At 40.0% G+C, this 14,559-nt stretch overlaps 1 protein-coding gene across 10 annotated transcripts in view; it reads left to right on the forward strand.

Moving 5' to 3' along the window:
• The window catches only part of NFYA (nuclear transcription factor Y subunit alpha), a 29,765-nt gene extending 15,991 nt beyond the window's left edge, over window positions 1-13,774 (forward strand). For 6 of the 10 annotated variants that reach the window (XM_032253260.1, XM_032253264.1, XM_032253259.1 and 3 more), the window contains 6 exons: window positions 709-840; window positions 3,617-3,722; window positions 4,941-5,107; window positions 6,297-6,470; window positions 8,102-8,203; window positions 11,168-13,774. In XM_032253260.1, the coding sequence (XP_032109151.1) occupies window positions 709-840; window positions 3,617-3,722; window positions 4,941-5,107; window positions 6,297-6,470; window positions 8,102-8,203; window positions 11,168-11,221 (735 nt within the window). In that variant the 3' untranslated portion in view covers window positions 11,222-13,774. The remainder of the gene's footprint in view (window positions 1-708; window positions 841-3,616; window positions 3,723-4,940; window positions 5,108-6,296; window positions 6,471-8,101; window positions 8,204-11,167) is intronic. The other 4 variants (XM_032253265.1, XM_032253268.1, XM_032253261.1 and 1 more) reach the window with 3 other exon arrangements.
• The last annotated feature ends 785 nt before the right edge of the window (window positions 13,775-14,559 follow it).

The following is a 14,559-nucleotide window of genomic DNA, read 5'->3' on the forward strand; positions in this document are numbered from 1 at the left end:
ATGGAAAATAACTAGCTGTCAACATTTTTAATATATTTATTATTTCCCCTGTAAAAAAGTACTTCATTCACCAAAATGACAAGGTTAAAAAATAATAGTAAAAATACTTCACAGTGTTTTTTGTTTAATTTTTTTGAGACAAGAGTCCTACTCTTTCGCCGAGGCTGGAGTGCAGTGGTGCGTTCTTGGCTCACTGCAACCTCCACCCCCAGTTCAAATGAGTCTCCTGCCTCAGTCTCCCAAGTAGCTGGGATTACAGGAGTGCACCACCATGCCTGGCTAATGTTTGTATTTTTAGTAGAGATGAGTGTTTCACCATGTTGGCCAAGTTCGTCTCTAACTCCTGACCTCAAGTGATTCACCCACCTCGGCCTCCCAGAATGCTGGGATTACAGGTGTGAGCCACAATTCCCGGCCCAGAGTGTATTTTAAATATACATCCTTTTCAATATATATAATCATGCCACTGCTATCTTTTATAAAAACTGACACTGATTTCTTAATATGAGGTATCCAGTGTTCAAAATTCTGATTGTTTCATAAATGGAAAATAACTTGTCTCTACTTCATAATCGAGGAGAGAGCGGGGCTTCTTTTTTCCTCTTCAGAACATTTTCTGCTTTCTAGAGAAATGTGGATAACTCTCAGGCACCGAAGGAGACCAGTGTCAGTAGATTACAATCCCTTTTTTTATGTTCTCTTCTGCAGATACAGTTGGTCCCACCTGGACAGATTCAGATCCAAGGTGGACAGGCTGTGCAGGTGCAGGGCCAGCAGGGCCAGACCCAGCAGATCATCATCCAGCAGCCCCAGACAGCCGTGACTGCTGGCCAGACTCAGGTAATTCCACTAGCTTTGTCACGAAGGAACACAACTGATTTGGAAGAGTCAGATATTTCATGTATAGTAAAAAAGGGATGAAAACTTGGGAGAGAGATCCAAGATGGCTGATCACTAGTAGGTCGGGATTGTAGCTCCCACTGAAAGAGCAGAGACTGAGAGGACGCCACACTTTCAGATCAATTTTTGTTGCTCCCGCACCAGGAGATTCCCAGCGGAGGAGCCCCCCGTGTCACCAGTGCGACTCTTGAGGCCGGTGAGGCAGTTTTGCCACTGCCTTGGAGCGGCGGTTCTTGGTACAGAGTCAGAAAAGCACCATCAATCTTAAAGCCGCTGTTTTGGCCGGCACAGTGGGTTGCTCAGATTCTAGCGCCGGGAATCAACAAGTTGGACGTCCATTCAGAAACCCAACTATAAAGACGGTAATTATAAAGACCACAGATGGATAAATTTATAACGAAGGGAAGAAACCAACCTAAAAAGGCTGAGAATACCCAAAATCAGAATGCCTCTCCCTCTACAGGGGATCACAGTTCCTCATCAGCAATGGAACAAGGCCTGATGGAGAAAGACTGTGTTCCATTAACAGAAGCAGGCTTTAAAAAGTGGATGATAAGAAACTTCTGGGAATTAAAAGAACTTGTTCTAACCCAATGCAAAGAAACTAAGAACTTTGAAAAAAGGTTTGACGAAATGTTAAAAATAACACACAATTTAGAGAGGAATATAAGTGAATTAATGGAGCTGAAAAATACAACATGAGAACTTCGCGAACTATGCACAAGTTTTAACAGCCGAATTGATCAAGCACAAGAAAAGATATCAGAGGTCGAAGACCAACTTCATGAAATAAAACAAAAAGACAAGATTAGAGAAAAAAGGATAAAAAAGAACGAGCAAAGTCTCCAAGAAATATGGGACTATGTGATAAGACCTAATCTACGTTTGATAGGTGTACCTGAATGTGACGAAGAGACTCAATCCAAGCTGGAAAATACACTTCAGGATATTATTCAGGAAAACTTTCCCAACCTAGCAAGGCAGGACAATATTCAACTCCAGCTAATACAGAGAACACCACAAAGATATTCCTCAAGAAGACCAACCTCAAGGCACATAATCGCCAGATTCACCAGGGTTGAAATGAAAGAGAAAATACTGAGGGCAGCCAGAGAGAAAGGTCGGGTTACCCATAAAGGAAGCCCATCAGACTCACAGCATATCTCTCAGCAAAAACCCTACAAGACAGAAGAGAGTGGGGGCCCATATTCAACATCTTTAAAGAAAAGAACTTTCAACCCAGAATTTTACATCCAGCCAAACTAAGCTTCATAAGCGAAGGAAAAATAAAATCTTTTGTGAACAAGCAAGCACTCAGAGATTTCATCACCACCAGGCCTGCTTTACAAGGACTTCTGAAAGAACCATTACAAATAGAAAGGAACAACCAGTTATCAGCCTTTCTAAAAAATGCCAAAAAATAAAGAACATCAACATAATTAAGAAATTGCATCAACTAATGGGCAAAACAGCAAGCTAACATTAAATGACAGTATCAAACTCACATATATTGTTATTAATTCTAAATTTAAATTGACTAAATCCCCCAATCCAAAGACACAGACAGGAAAAAAAAGCCAAGACCCATTGGTATGCTACATCCAGATCCATCTCACATGCAAGGATACACAAAGACTCAAAACAAAGAGATGGAGAAAAATTTACCAACCAAATGGAGAGCAAAAATAGATAAATAGAAAGCAGGAGTTGCAATTTTTGCTGATAAAATAGACTTCAAAGCAACAAAGATCAAAAGAAGCAAAGAAGGATATTACATAAAGATAAAAGGATCAATGTAACAAGAAGAGCTAAAGATCCTAAATATATATGCACCCAATACAGAAATACCCAGATATATAAGACTTATAAAGAGACTTGGACTCCCACACAATAATAGTGGGAGACTTACAGATCAATGAGACAGAAAGTTAACATTGATATTCAGGACCTGAACTCAGATCTGGAACAAGTAGACTTAATTAACATTCATAGAACTCTGCACTTTAAATACACAAAATATACACTCTTATCAGTACTACATCACATGTATTTACAGGTTGAAATGAAATATTGGTTGGCTGCTTGTTAATTATTTTCTTCCCTTTTTTTTTTTTTTTTTTTTTAATGCCTCTATTATTAAACAATTACAGGCATACCCATTTTTAGACTGCATTCTAGCCCGGGCAATAAAGCAACACCCCTGTTCTCTCTCCCTCTTCCTCTTCCTCTTTCTTCCTTTCCTTTATTCTTTTTTTTTTTTTTCTTTTTCTTTTTTTTTTTTTTATTCTTTTTCTTTCTTCCTCTAAAAAAAAAAAGAAAACCATTAAAAAAAAATTTTTTTTTGGCCTGGCACCATGGCTCACGCCTGTAATTCTAGCACTTTGGGAGGCCGAGGCAGGCGGATCACCAGGTCAAGAGATCGAGACCATCCTAGCCAACATGGTGAAATCTATCTCTACTAAAAATATGAAAATTAGCAGGGTACAGTGGCACATGCCTGTAATCTCAGCTGCTCAGGAGGCTGAAACAGGAGAACTGCTTGAACCTGGGAAGTAGAGGTTGCAGTGAGCCTAGATCACGCCACTGCACTCCATCCTGGCAACAGAGCGGACTCTGTCTCAAAAAAAAAAAAAATTATTTTTTTTTAAGGACTACATGGTTCTTTTCTTTGTTAGTGTCTTTGGGATCTATTGAATTGTGTATTTATTTCCTCCAGACACAGCAGCAGATTGCTGTCCAGGGACAGCAAGTGGCACAGACTGCTGAAGGGCAGACCATCGTCTATCAGCCAGTTAATGCAGATGGCACCATTCTCCAGCAAGGTAAGTGTACCCATAAGTTTCCCTAGGACTTCTTGGGGCAATTTTTTTGTCCCTTAGGCAGCTGACATCTTTAGAATTGTAGTGGTGAACTTGACACCACATACGTTTGGACCAAAAAAAAAAAAAAAGGGTTTCCTCTAGCTCTCCAATGATTGTTGGTTTTTTGTTACCATCCATGACCAACAGTGATTCCATGTGTAGGAGTTCCTACAGTGGCTGTTAATCTAGGGATTGTGTAAGCATTTAGGGAAGAAGTATTTCTAAATAGAAGATTAGAAATAGTTTATTAGTAAAGAGAAATAGATAAAAAATCAGGTTGGCTTTAGAGTGCTATTGCAGCTTATGTTATTTTTCTGGTTCACTCGATTTCCTTATATAACTATATATATACAGCACTTTTACTAAGAAGAGTTCTCAAAGAGCCTCCAGTCTAGTAAGAGAGACATGTGAACAAATAGATACAATTCACGGCCCTCGCAGAAGTATGTTCTAGGAGTAGATAATGTAAATAATGGAGAGATCTGTTTGGCCCAGGAGCAGGAGTGCATGAACTGAACTTGAAGACTTTTAGAAGCACTTGTTAGTCAAGTAGTTAAATCAAAAAAGGACATCTTTGTTAGATTCCATGACTTTGTGATTGAAAATTTGCAATATACAACGTCCAGAGAGTGCAGTAACTATATGCTCTTGTATAATTCAGGGGCGGCCCTGAACTGGATTGAGCCCAGGCAAGAGCTGAAACAGAATGATGAACAAACCCTCAAGTGTCGCTCTTGATAGTTGGGGGTCTTGGAATGCTTGGTTTAATTTTAAGTTTTAATACTACAACTGACTCATTGTCAGTTTGAGATAAAGTATAAGTTTATACAATCTCTGTCCTGAAGCAGATTGCTCATATGTCCAAGAGCAATAGGTGTAGCTCGTCAGAGTGACCTATAGAAGAGGAGGCCTCCAAACCTTTTCACCTTTTGAAAACTGCTAAGGACAGAGTTACTCACAACTGGGACCTAGACACTTAATAGAATTTCAGATATTGTGATTACTTGGATTATATGTAGCACACCAGAATGAGAGAGTACTTTTTCTCCCTTTGTGTTTTTCAGTGTGTTTTGCCAGGATGAATGAATGTGTACCAGATAGAAGAGGGACTAACTGTGTTCCCTTCTTTCTGTTCTGTGTGCCTGTTTTTTGTTTGTTTTATGTTTTGTTTTCTTAAAGTTACAGTCCCTGTTTCAGGCATGATCACTATCCCAGCAGCCAGTTTGGCAGGAGCACAGATTGTTCAGACAGGAGCCAATACCAACACAACCAGCAGTGGGCAAGGGACTGTCACTGTGACACTACCAGTGGCGGGCAATGTGGTCAATTCAGGAGGAATGGTCATGGTAAGAAAATGTATTCTTCAGCTTTGTCTTTGAAATTTTCTTGAACATGCAACTTGATGCCTCATAAAATCTGTTTATTATACCGACCTCTTGGGATTGAAATTGATCCTTAGGGCAATGTCAGTAATCTACTTTTACAATAACATTATGACAAACCATAATTCATTCTGAGCACCTACTATGTGCCAGGGACTAGTCTAGATGCTGGAGATAAAGCAATGGATAAATAGTGATTTTATGCAATTCTTTTCAGAATTCAAATAATGAAGGGAAGAATATACTAATCTTTGAGAATTGGAAAGTAGTATTGTCCATGATGGATGAAATAAGGAAGAAGCTAAAAATTAGAAAGATTGTAATTGATAGAGAAACCAAAAAAAAAAAATGTGTGATGTAAATGTATTGGGAAGATACGAAGAGTTGGGTGGTGTGAGTGAAAGCTAAATCCTCATGTCAAAATGGGATGTTAAATGCATAAATTAACAATGAGTAACAGAAGTCTGGACATAGTAAAGGAAGCTATGAAAAGAAACAGACAAAGCCTGACTCAGTGGCATACACCTATAGTCCTAGTTATTTGGGAGGCTAAAGGAGGAAGATGGCTTAAGTCCAGAAGTTTGAGCTCATCCTCGGCAACGTAGAGAGATCTTGTCTCTACTAACTAAATGATAAATAATTTTTAGAAAAGAATCAATATAGTTATTCAAAGTGGTTATAGTTTGGAAAGAGCTGCGGGGTACAGGCATCTGTTACTTGTTTTCACGTATATTTAGTACAGTGTTTTCTTGGTGTTTTAAAAGAAGAATTAGGATTGAATTATAACTTAACTATTTTTATAAATATAGACATTTAGTAGCACCTGGTCTATATATTTTTGTGCTGTTTTCTGTCTTATGACTACTATTCCTGACCATTAGATGGCAGCAGAAATATCTAGAGCCACAGGTAGACATGAATTTGGGCATGGTTATATTGTTTCTCAAGGTGGCGCCTCTATGACACAGTATCTGGGGTGTTTGTTTAAAGTACAGATCTTTAGTGTAAATTTCTCCAGGGATCTGCATTTACCCAAGTACCCTCTAAAAGTTACTTTTTGTGGCATTTAGAAAAAAATGAAGAGGAACCAAAAAAACTGTTTCTATGTCCATACTTCATGCTATCAACAAGCTCTGGTTTTCTGTTCACACAGATGGTTCCTGGGGCTGGCTCTGTGCCTGCTATCCAAAGAATCCCTCTACCTGGAGCAGAGATGCTTGAAGAAGAGCCTCTCTATGTGAATGCCAAACAATACCACCGTATTCTTAAGAGGAGGCAAGCCCGGGCTAAACTAGAGGCGGAAGGGAAAATTCCGAAGGAGAGGAGGGTATGTATAACATTGCGAAGGACAAAGGAGAGGAGGATAGAAGAGTTCTGCTTTTGAAATTATCTTTTATATGGCTTGTTTTCTTGAGTAACTTCCAAACAATTGACGTTAGGTACTTGTTATCTCTGATAAGAATTAGCATTTGTTATTACTGTATGTAACTGCAGTTATAACAACAAAAACAAACAGTGGCTTAAGTAAAATTTTATTCCTTTTCATACGTAAAAGTAGAGCAGAGATAAATTATCCTGGACTGATAGCACATTTTCACAGTTCTCAAGACCTGTTTCACTGCTCTAATATTGCTAGGGTGCGAAATACAGAATTTGATTTACTAAGATTCCTACTTAGGCTCCAACCTAGGAAGAAAGGGAACAAGAAAGGCACCCTTTCTTTTTCTTTGCTTTTTTTGTGTGACGAAGTCTTGGTCTATCTCCCAGGCAGGAGTGCAGTGGTACAATCTTGGCTTACTGCAACCTCCACCTTCCAGGTTTAAGCAATTCTCCTACCTCAGCCTCCTGAGTAGCTGGGATTACAGGTGTGTCCCACCACGCCTGGCTAATTTTTGTATTTTTGGACTTACTGTTTGTTTTAATTTTTTTTTGAGTCACAGTCTTGCTCTGTCACCAGGCTGGACCGCAGTGGCACAATCTCGGCTCACTGCAATCTCTGCCTCCTGGGTTCAAGCAATTCTCCTGCCTCAGCCTCTGGAGTAGCTGGGACTACAGGCGTGCGCCACCACATCCAACTAATTTTTTTTGTATTTTTTAGTAGAAATGGGGTTTCACCATGTTGGCCAGAATGGTCTCAATCTCTTGACCTCATGATCCACCCACCTCGGCCTCCCAAAGTGCTGGGATTAGAGGCGTGAGCCACCGTGCCTGGCCAATTTTTGTATTTTTAGTGGAAACGAAGTTTCACCGTGTTGGCCAGGCTGGTTTCGAACTCCTGATCCCAGGAGATCCACTTGGCCTTGGGTTCCCAAAGTGCTAGAATTATAGGTGTCAGCCACCACACCTGGCCAGTTACCCTTAATTACAAGGAAACTTTCAAGAAGTTCTGTACCTTTTACTAGCCACAGTTAAGTTACCTGATCACACTTACATGCAGATAAGGCTAGGAAAGTCCAGCCAGGTATGGTGGCAAATGCCTGTAGTTCTACTTGGGAGGCTAAGGTAGGAGAATCACAGGAGCCTAGGAATTTGAGGCTGCTGTGATTCATGATCATGCCACTGCAGTCCAGCAGCGAGGGTGTCGGCATGAGGCCCCGTTTCTAAAATAATAATAATCAACTTTAATGCCAGGAAAGTCTTCACTGAACACTCATTTCCCCAAATGAAATTTGGCCTGTTGTTACAGCAGAAGGGAAGGGTATATATTGGGAAGTATAGGTGGTAATCTCTGTTATACTTTTTAAAATTCATGCTGTAAGCATTCACATTCTTACAGTAGTTACATATGGTTAGCTATCTTACTAGGTGTTTTCTCCAAAGCTTTCATCATCATTCTAAGTCATAATTGTCCCTGTGGCTTTGATCCCAGTTGTCTTAAACTTTGGAGAATGGAATTTGTACACTAGATAACTGCTGGCTCTGGATAGTATTAATAGTTAAATGGTTTTCTCATTTTAGAAATACCTGCATGAGTCCCGGCACCGTCATGCCATGGCACGGAAGCGTGGTGAGGGTGGACGATTTTTCTCTCCAAAGGAAAAGGATAGTCCCCATATGCAGGTAAAAAGACTTACACCTTTTATTTTTCTCTTTATTACCTTGTATTGACTTGAATTGAAGCCTTCAGCAGTGTCCTCTTGCTATGTTCATACTCTGGGACTACTCACATTCCCTAAACTGGATGCAATCTGTGTCTCTTTAGATTCTCTTTTATCCTAAAATCACTAGGCCAGGCATGGTGGCTCATGCCTGTAATCCCAACACTTGGGGAGACTGAGGTGGGAAGCCCAGGATTTGAAGACCAGCCTGGGAAACATGGCAAAACCCCATCTCTACAAAAAATACAAAAACTATGCAGGTCTGGTGATGCATGCCTGTAGTCCCAGCTACTTGGCGGTTTGAGATGGGAGGATCGCTTGAGCCCAGGAGGTTGAGGCTACAGTGAACCAGGATGGCACCACTGCACTCCAGCCTGGGTGACAGTGAGACCCTGTCTCAAGAAGAAAGAATATTAAAGGTTTTTAATCCAGTGGTCTTTATTTGCTCTTTATCTTTATCAGTTATTACTGTTAATTCTTTCTAGAAAATTGCAGTTTTCTTAATTTTCAAGGAACAAGTTTTATTTTTATTGAACAAGTTTTATTACCCCATCACAAATATAATTTGAATGTTTACTTTTTTCCCTTCTGATGTGAGCCTGGTCTAATCCTCCTGTCTTTGGCTTAGATTTATAAAATAGCTGCCTAATTTCCTTTCTTCTACTCTTGTCCCCCTGTAGCCTACTTGCCACATCTTACTGTGATCTTTTTTCAATGTTTATCCTATCGAGTCACTTCTGATCAAGCTCCTTCAAACCCCACCCCTTCCCATTTGCACTTGGACTGAAATCCCAAGTGTTTACTACCACGGCCAGCAAAGCCTTGCATGCTCCAGCTCCTGTTTACCTCTAACTTCTTTTCTACTTCTTGGTCTCTGTGCTTTTGCTTACTGTTCATTGGTCTGTTTCCTGCCATGGGCCTTTGTCCTTAGAATTTTCAGTCTGTATGCCCTTTAATGGCATCTTTTTTCATGGCTGTCTTCCTATCTGCTAGGTCTTAGTTTATTAAATACCCTAGCCTACCCTATCTAGAATAGGTCTCTTCTCTCTGTTTTCTTAAAACATCTTGCTTTTGTTTTTTGGGGTGGGAGGAAGTAGGAGTTGCCCAAGCTGCAGGTATGATTATGGCTCACTGTAGCCTTGACCTCCCAGGCTCAAGTGATCCTCCCACTTTAGCCTCCCAAGTAACTGGGATTATAGCCACACGCCACCATTTCCAGCTAATTTTGTACTTTTAGTAGAGACGGGGTTTCTCCATGTTGGTTAAGCTGGTCTCAAACTCCTAGGCTCAATCGATCCTCCCACATCAGCCTCCCAAAGTGCTAAGATTACAGGGACACACCATAGCACTTGGCCCTTTTCTTTACAGTGTGATAATAATTAAGTTTTTGAATTTTTTCAAGATGGTTTCCTTCACTAGACTGTAAGGTGAATAGAGCGCAGAGAATTTTTTTGTTCTCTGTTGTGTTTATTGAACTTACTTCAATTTAAGTTGTATTTAATTTAGATGTATTTATTGGGTTTAATATCCAGTTCTGAACCAAGCAATCAGTGTTTCTTGAATTAATAGATTCCTCCCATTTACTGACACTTCATTCTATATGAACATCACATTCCACCTGCACTACTGCAATATCCATTAAATTAATCTCCAGTTTCCTCTAATTGACCTTATATAGTACTGCCAGATAGTTATAAAACTTTTTTTTTTAACTGCCAGTCCCCAGATCAAGGATACATGCTATTAATAAATAGTTCCTCATTTCTTAACTGCATCAAATCTCAAACTATTTCTATATATCATCTAAGCAACTTTGCCTTATCACCCCTCTCAATAATCAAACTCAGTTTCCTCAGTGTCCCCACAAATGAACCCTAACAACTCTTTCAGTGCTACTAGTCCTCACCTGTATTGTGAGAGCTCCTCCTTTCTCATTGCTATTCATTCATACAGTGTATGAATGTGGGCCTGCCAGATACAGGAGGGCATTGTGCCATGTGCTAACAATATGATCTTGGTCAATTCAGCCTCTTTTTATTTTTATCTGTAAAGTGGAATACTGTTGATACTTCTCCACAGGAATGTTGTAGGGATTTCATTCAGTAATCCACTATTAGGCATCTATATAGCACCATACCTAGTGCATGGCAAGTTCAGTAAATGCTAGTTATTGTTTTTGCTCATTGTTCAAGACCCAGTCTTCCATCTCCAGAAGTCTTTCAGCTTTTTCTCAGATCCTCCCTACCAAGGTTTCAGAGCCTTGGTATGGGAGAACTAAAGGTGGTTCTTGCAGAGTGTTGCACAAAGCTTCCAAGGATTTATTGTTAACACTGAAGGTCTTAAGTGAGAAACAGCATGTAGAGTTCAATGGAAAGAAGATTAAACGGGAGTCAAGAGTTGGGGGTTAGCCTTTGCTGGCGCCTAACTTTCTGACCCTAGTCCAGGCAAATCACTTTACCCATCTGGCCTTTAGATTTATCTGTAAAAAGAGTACATCAAAGTGTATAGGTTCTAATGATTCTTTCCAGCTCTGCTAAGTACTCAGTATTTAAATGATGATCAAAAAACAATGACAAAAATATAGCATGACATGGTTTCTCTGGGTCTTTTCCTTAGCCACCCGCATACCCTTAACCCGTAAAGTATAGAGAACACCACAAGATTCTTAGGAAAGAGATACACTAACAGTTCTGGAGTGTTTCACCATGGAGTGCAAACCAGATTTAAAATTTTTAAGAATAAGGTTTATTGTCTCTTCTTTCCTAATGGGGCTGCACTTTAAGCCATGTATGCAGACTTAAGGTATATTACAAACCTTTGATTTACTTAGTAAAGTTGTGTGTATTCTCTTGAGGATAAGTAGAGAGCCATGAGTTCCTGTTGCTTTTGCAAAGGACTTTAATCATCATGTCATCTTTGTCTCTAGGATCCAAACCAAGCCGATGAAGAAGCAATGACACAGATCATCCGAGTGTCCTAACCCCAGGCCATGTGATGGAGCTGATCAAAGTCCTGTTCCTCACCAGTTTCTCACTGTTCCAGGAAATCGATCAACTCATCCAGTGGGACATTGATGATCACATTCTGCCCTTTTCTACAGGACAGAAACCACTTAGTTTTTAATAAGTGGCTCAGTATTACAATTGCAGCGATGCCTGGAAAATTGAAGTTGCAAGCCTTTGTCTTACTCTTTCAGTCAGAACCTATTTCACACTGTTGATGCCACTGACATTTCATGGATTCAGATGATGCAAGGAGACACACGCCAGCCCAGCAGTACTTAAAGCACTTATGTTGACTGGTGAAGTCAGCCATCTCAGCAGGGAAGAACAACCTTCTCAACCAAAACTGCAGTCAGGAAAGCAGCAGCCCACTCCTTCCCATGGAATTTAGACAGCATTTATCTCTCTGGTAGGGGATCTCACACTGAGTAACTGAATGGACGCTTTGTATTCAGAGATGGCTTCCAGGCAAGGAAGTTCTATCTTGTGATATGGAAACAATAAATTCCTGAGGTACATTCTTCTCATCTGTGGTAATAATAAGAATTTCTGTCTGCCCAGGTGGTAGGTTGATATTTCTGAACTCAAGCCAAGAAAAAGCTAACTCTGGGATAGAATGATAAAAGACTGAAGCACTAAAAATATACATTGCTGAATCTCTTTTTCTAGCTTTGAAAAGTTGTGGTCTGCTTGTCCCTCTGTTGACTGGTCATCTGGACCATAGTACTTGCTGTGGCTACTTCTAAGACAACGTAGAGAGTATTGGACCTTGAAACTGCCTTTCCTGAGTAGAGAACAAGACTATTCAACAACTTCTTTATTGAAGCACTGAGGACATTTGTAGTAACTCCTAAAGGGAGAGCCAAACTAGAGATTTTCAGTCATAGACTTTGTGACAGCATCTGGGGAACTGAAAGGTTCATGTGTTTCAGCCTAGGAGGAGAGAGGGGGAGACGGAGAGAGAGAGTAGCATGTACACCCATATGTTATAGAGCGTAATTCTCCAGTAGATGGATACCTGGAATGGATCATTAAGATGAAGAGAGTAATTCACATTTACTCTAGAACCTTTAATAAGCACTGAAAGGAAGAAATCTGAGATTTGATCCTTGACAATTTCTGGAAAGCACTGATCAGTCACGCTGTCCCGGACAGAGTCCAGGTTACCCACTAGAGCCTGAAGTGGATGTTGGCTTCACTCCCGCAGCACAATGCTAGCCCTAGAAAAGCATTCTCATTCTTCCCATGGCAGCTGATTCTTTGGTGCCAGTTTTCATGTTTTCTCCATAGGCCTTTTGCAGAAAAGTTTTCTCATTGCATCTGTAACTGTCAGAATAAACTGCAGACTAGAAATAGACATGCCTGCAGGGTCAGGAACTGGGCCATTGTTACCAGAATGGGTTGTGCCTCAAATCTATTTCTTTTCTAGATGGTGAGCCCTGAGAGAACTAAGGTATTTCAGAAGAGTTGGCTGTCTTCTCTGGAAACAAGGAAAACCCAATAATTCTGAGGAACATTGGGGTTAAATACCAAGAATAAAGATTAGGTCTTTCTTATTTGACTTCAGCTTAACTGTATTAAGACAGAAAATAAATTAAGCTCTGTAAAAACACCACAAGATGAGATCATTGTAATGATAGAGGTACAGAGCTATGCAAAGGAAACAGGAAGTGGAATCTTCCCAGTCCCAGGGATCTGGTAATCTATCCAGGCTTCCAGATGTCAAAGTGCTGATCCTTTGGTAAGCTCACTAGAAACTTCTGGCTCTCTATAAATAGAGTTTCAGATATTAATGTTATTCAGTAAGTCCCAAGTTTTTCAGAGGATAGATTATTAACAATGAGGAATTTATATTCCTTGGTTAATCTAGGAGTGTAAGATGCAGAGTTCAGAAATTACTCAGATCTGAGTGCTTAAGCCGCCAACAGTTATGCTATTTATTTGTGTCTGTAAGTTTGTACATAGTAATGCCAGCCTTGTTGCTGAATTTTTTATTTGGGGGTGGGGGGATGAGTTTGAATTTTGTTTTGTTTGAAATGCTTCAGTTGTCATTTTGTCATTGCATTTCAAATAGCTCATGACCCTTTTCTTGTGGTCACTTTAGCACACCATAGTAGCCCACAAAGTGGGGGCAGGATATTGACGTTCAGATTTTTTTCTTTGTTACTAGTTCTTTTATTCATTTTTATTTGTAACTCTAGTGATGACTTCACAGATGCAGAATGAATGGATAAATGAATAATTGGTTTAATGCCTAGTTATGCCACTTGAGTGTTTTTTTTTTTTGGCAGGATAATTTTAAGTGTATATATTTTAACTGCACTGGTACATTGAACATGTCAGTGTCTATACCACTGGACCAACAGAGCATTTTGTGGCTATAGGGTGCCTGATAATAATGTCTTGATTTTTCTTTGGGACTCAACTATATCGAAGGTTTTTCCCCTAGCGGTATGGGGGGTACAGGTGATCGATCATTGATGTCATTGCAATTGTTATTTTTTAAAATAAATTTATAAAAACACCAAAAAGTAATTTGACTTTTGAGGAATCTGCAACTCCTAGTTTCTAGGTTGTGTTTCCAATGTTGAAATTGTGACCTCCACCGACGAGACACGTCTGCATGGGGATGGTGTCTCTGTAGGCAGTGTCAAACTTGTAATGTCTGGGCCTCTTGGCTTTATCTCCCCTTAATTTCTTCCCCTGGCCCTTCCATTTTCTGTCACTGCAGGCTGATCATACATTTGATGCTACTACTGAAAGTGTTTATCAAAATGTGATGAAGTAATTCCATGAGGAAAATTAGCCCTTAACACAAAAGCAGCCTTGATTAGGTACTGTAGAATTTCAGATAGTGAAGATGTACTTTTTAGATTTTGTTATATTTCCCCAGAAGACCAACACAAAAACACTTTTCTGATGGTTAAAAATCCACAGCATGCTCACCTTGTTAAGTGCCAGGAATCTAAGCAACAACGACTAGACGCCTCCGATATGCCATTATCACACACAAGAGAGAAACGCCCCGGGAAGCATTCGTGATGAAACCAGTAGACCTGCCCTGGCAGCTAAAAGAGGAGAAACTCTTCTTGACAATGAAAGAAAGGGGCTGACGGTATTTGATAGCTTTAGGCAAACTGTACTTAAGAAAAAAACACTGAGTTTGCCTTAGATTTTTGCCAATTGAACTTGCCCTTTCCAATTTCAGACATGACCCAAGATTCTACTCTTTGGTATGGAGGAAAGACCTCGATATGTATCTCACATCAGTGACTTGATTGTAGGAGCTCGTCACCTCCCCTGTTTCCAGGAGATA

Source organism: Sapajus apella, unplaced genomic scaffold (assembly GCF_009761245.1).
Source record: "Sapajus apella isolate SASKATOON/1434 unplaced genomic scaffold, GSC_monkey_1.0 scaffold83, whole genome shotgun sequence".
NCBI classification, from domain to species: domain Eukaryota; kingdom Metazoa; phylum Chordata; class Mammalia; order Primates; family Cebidae; genus Sapajus; species Sapajus apella.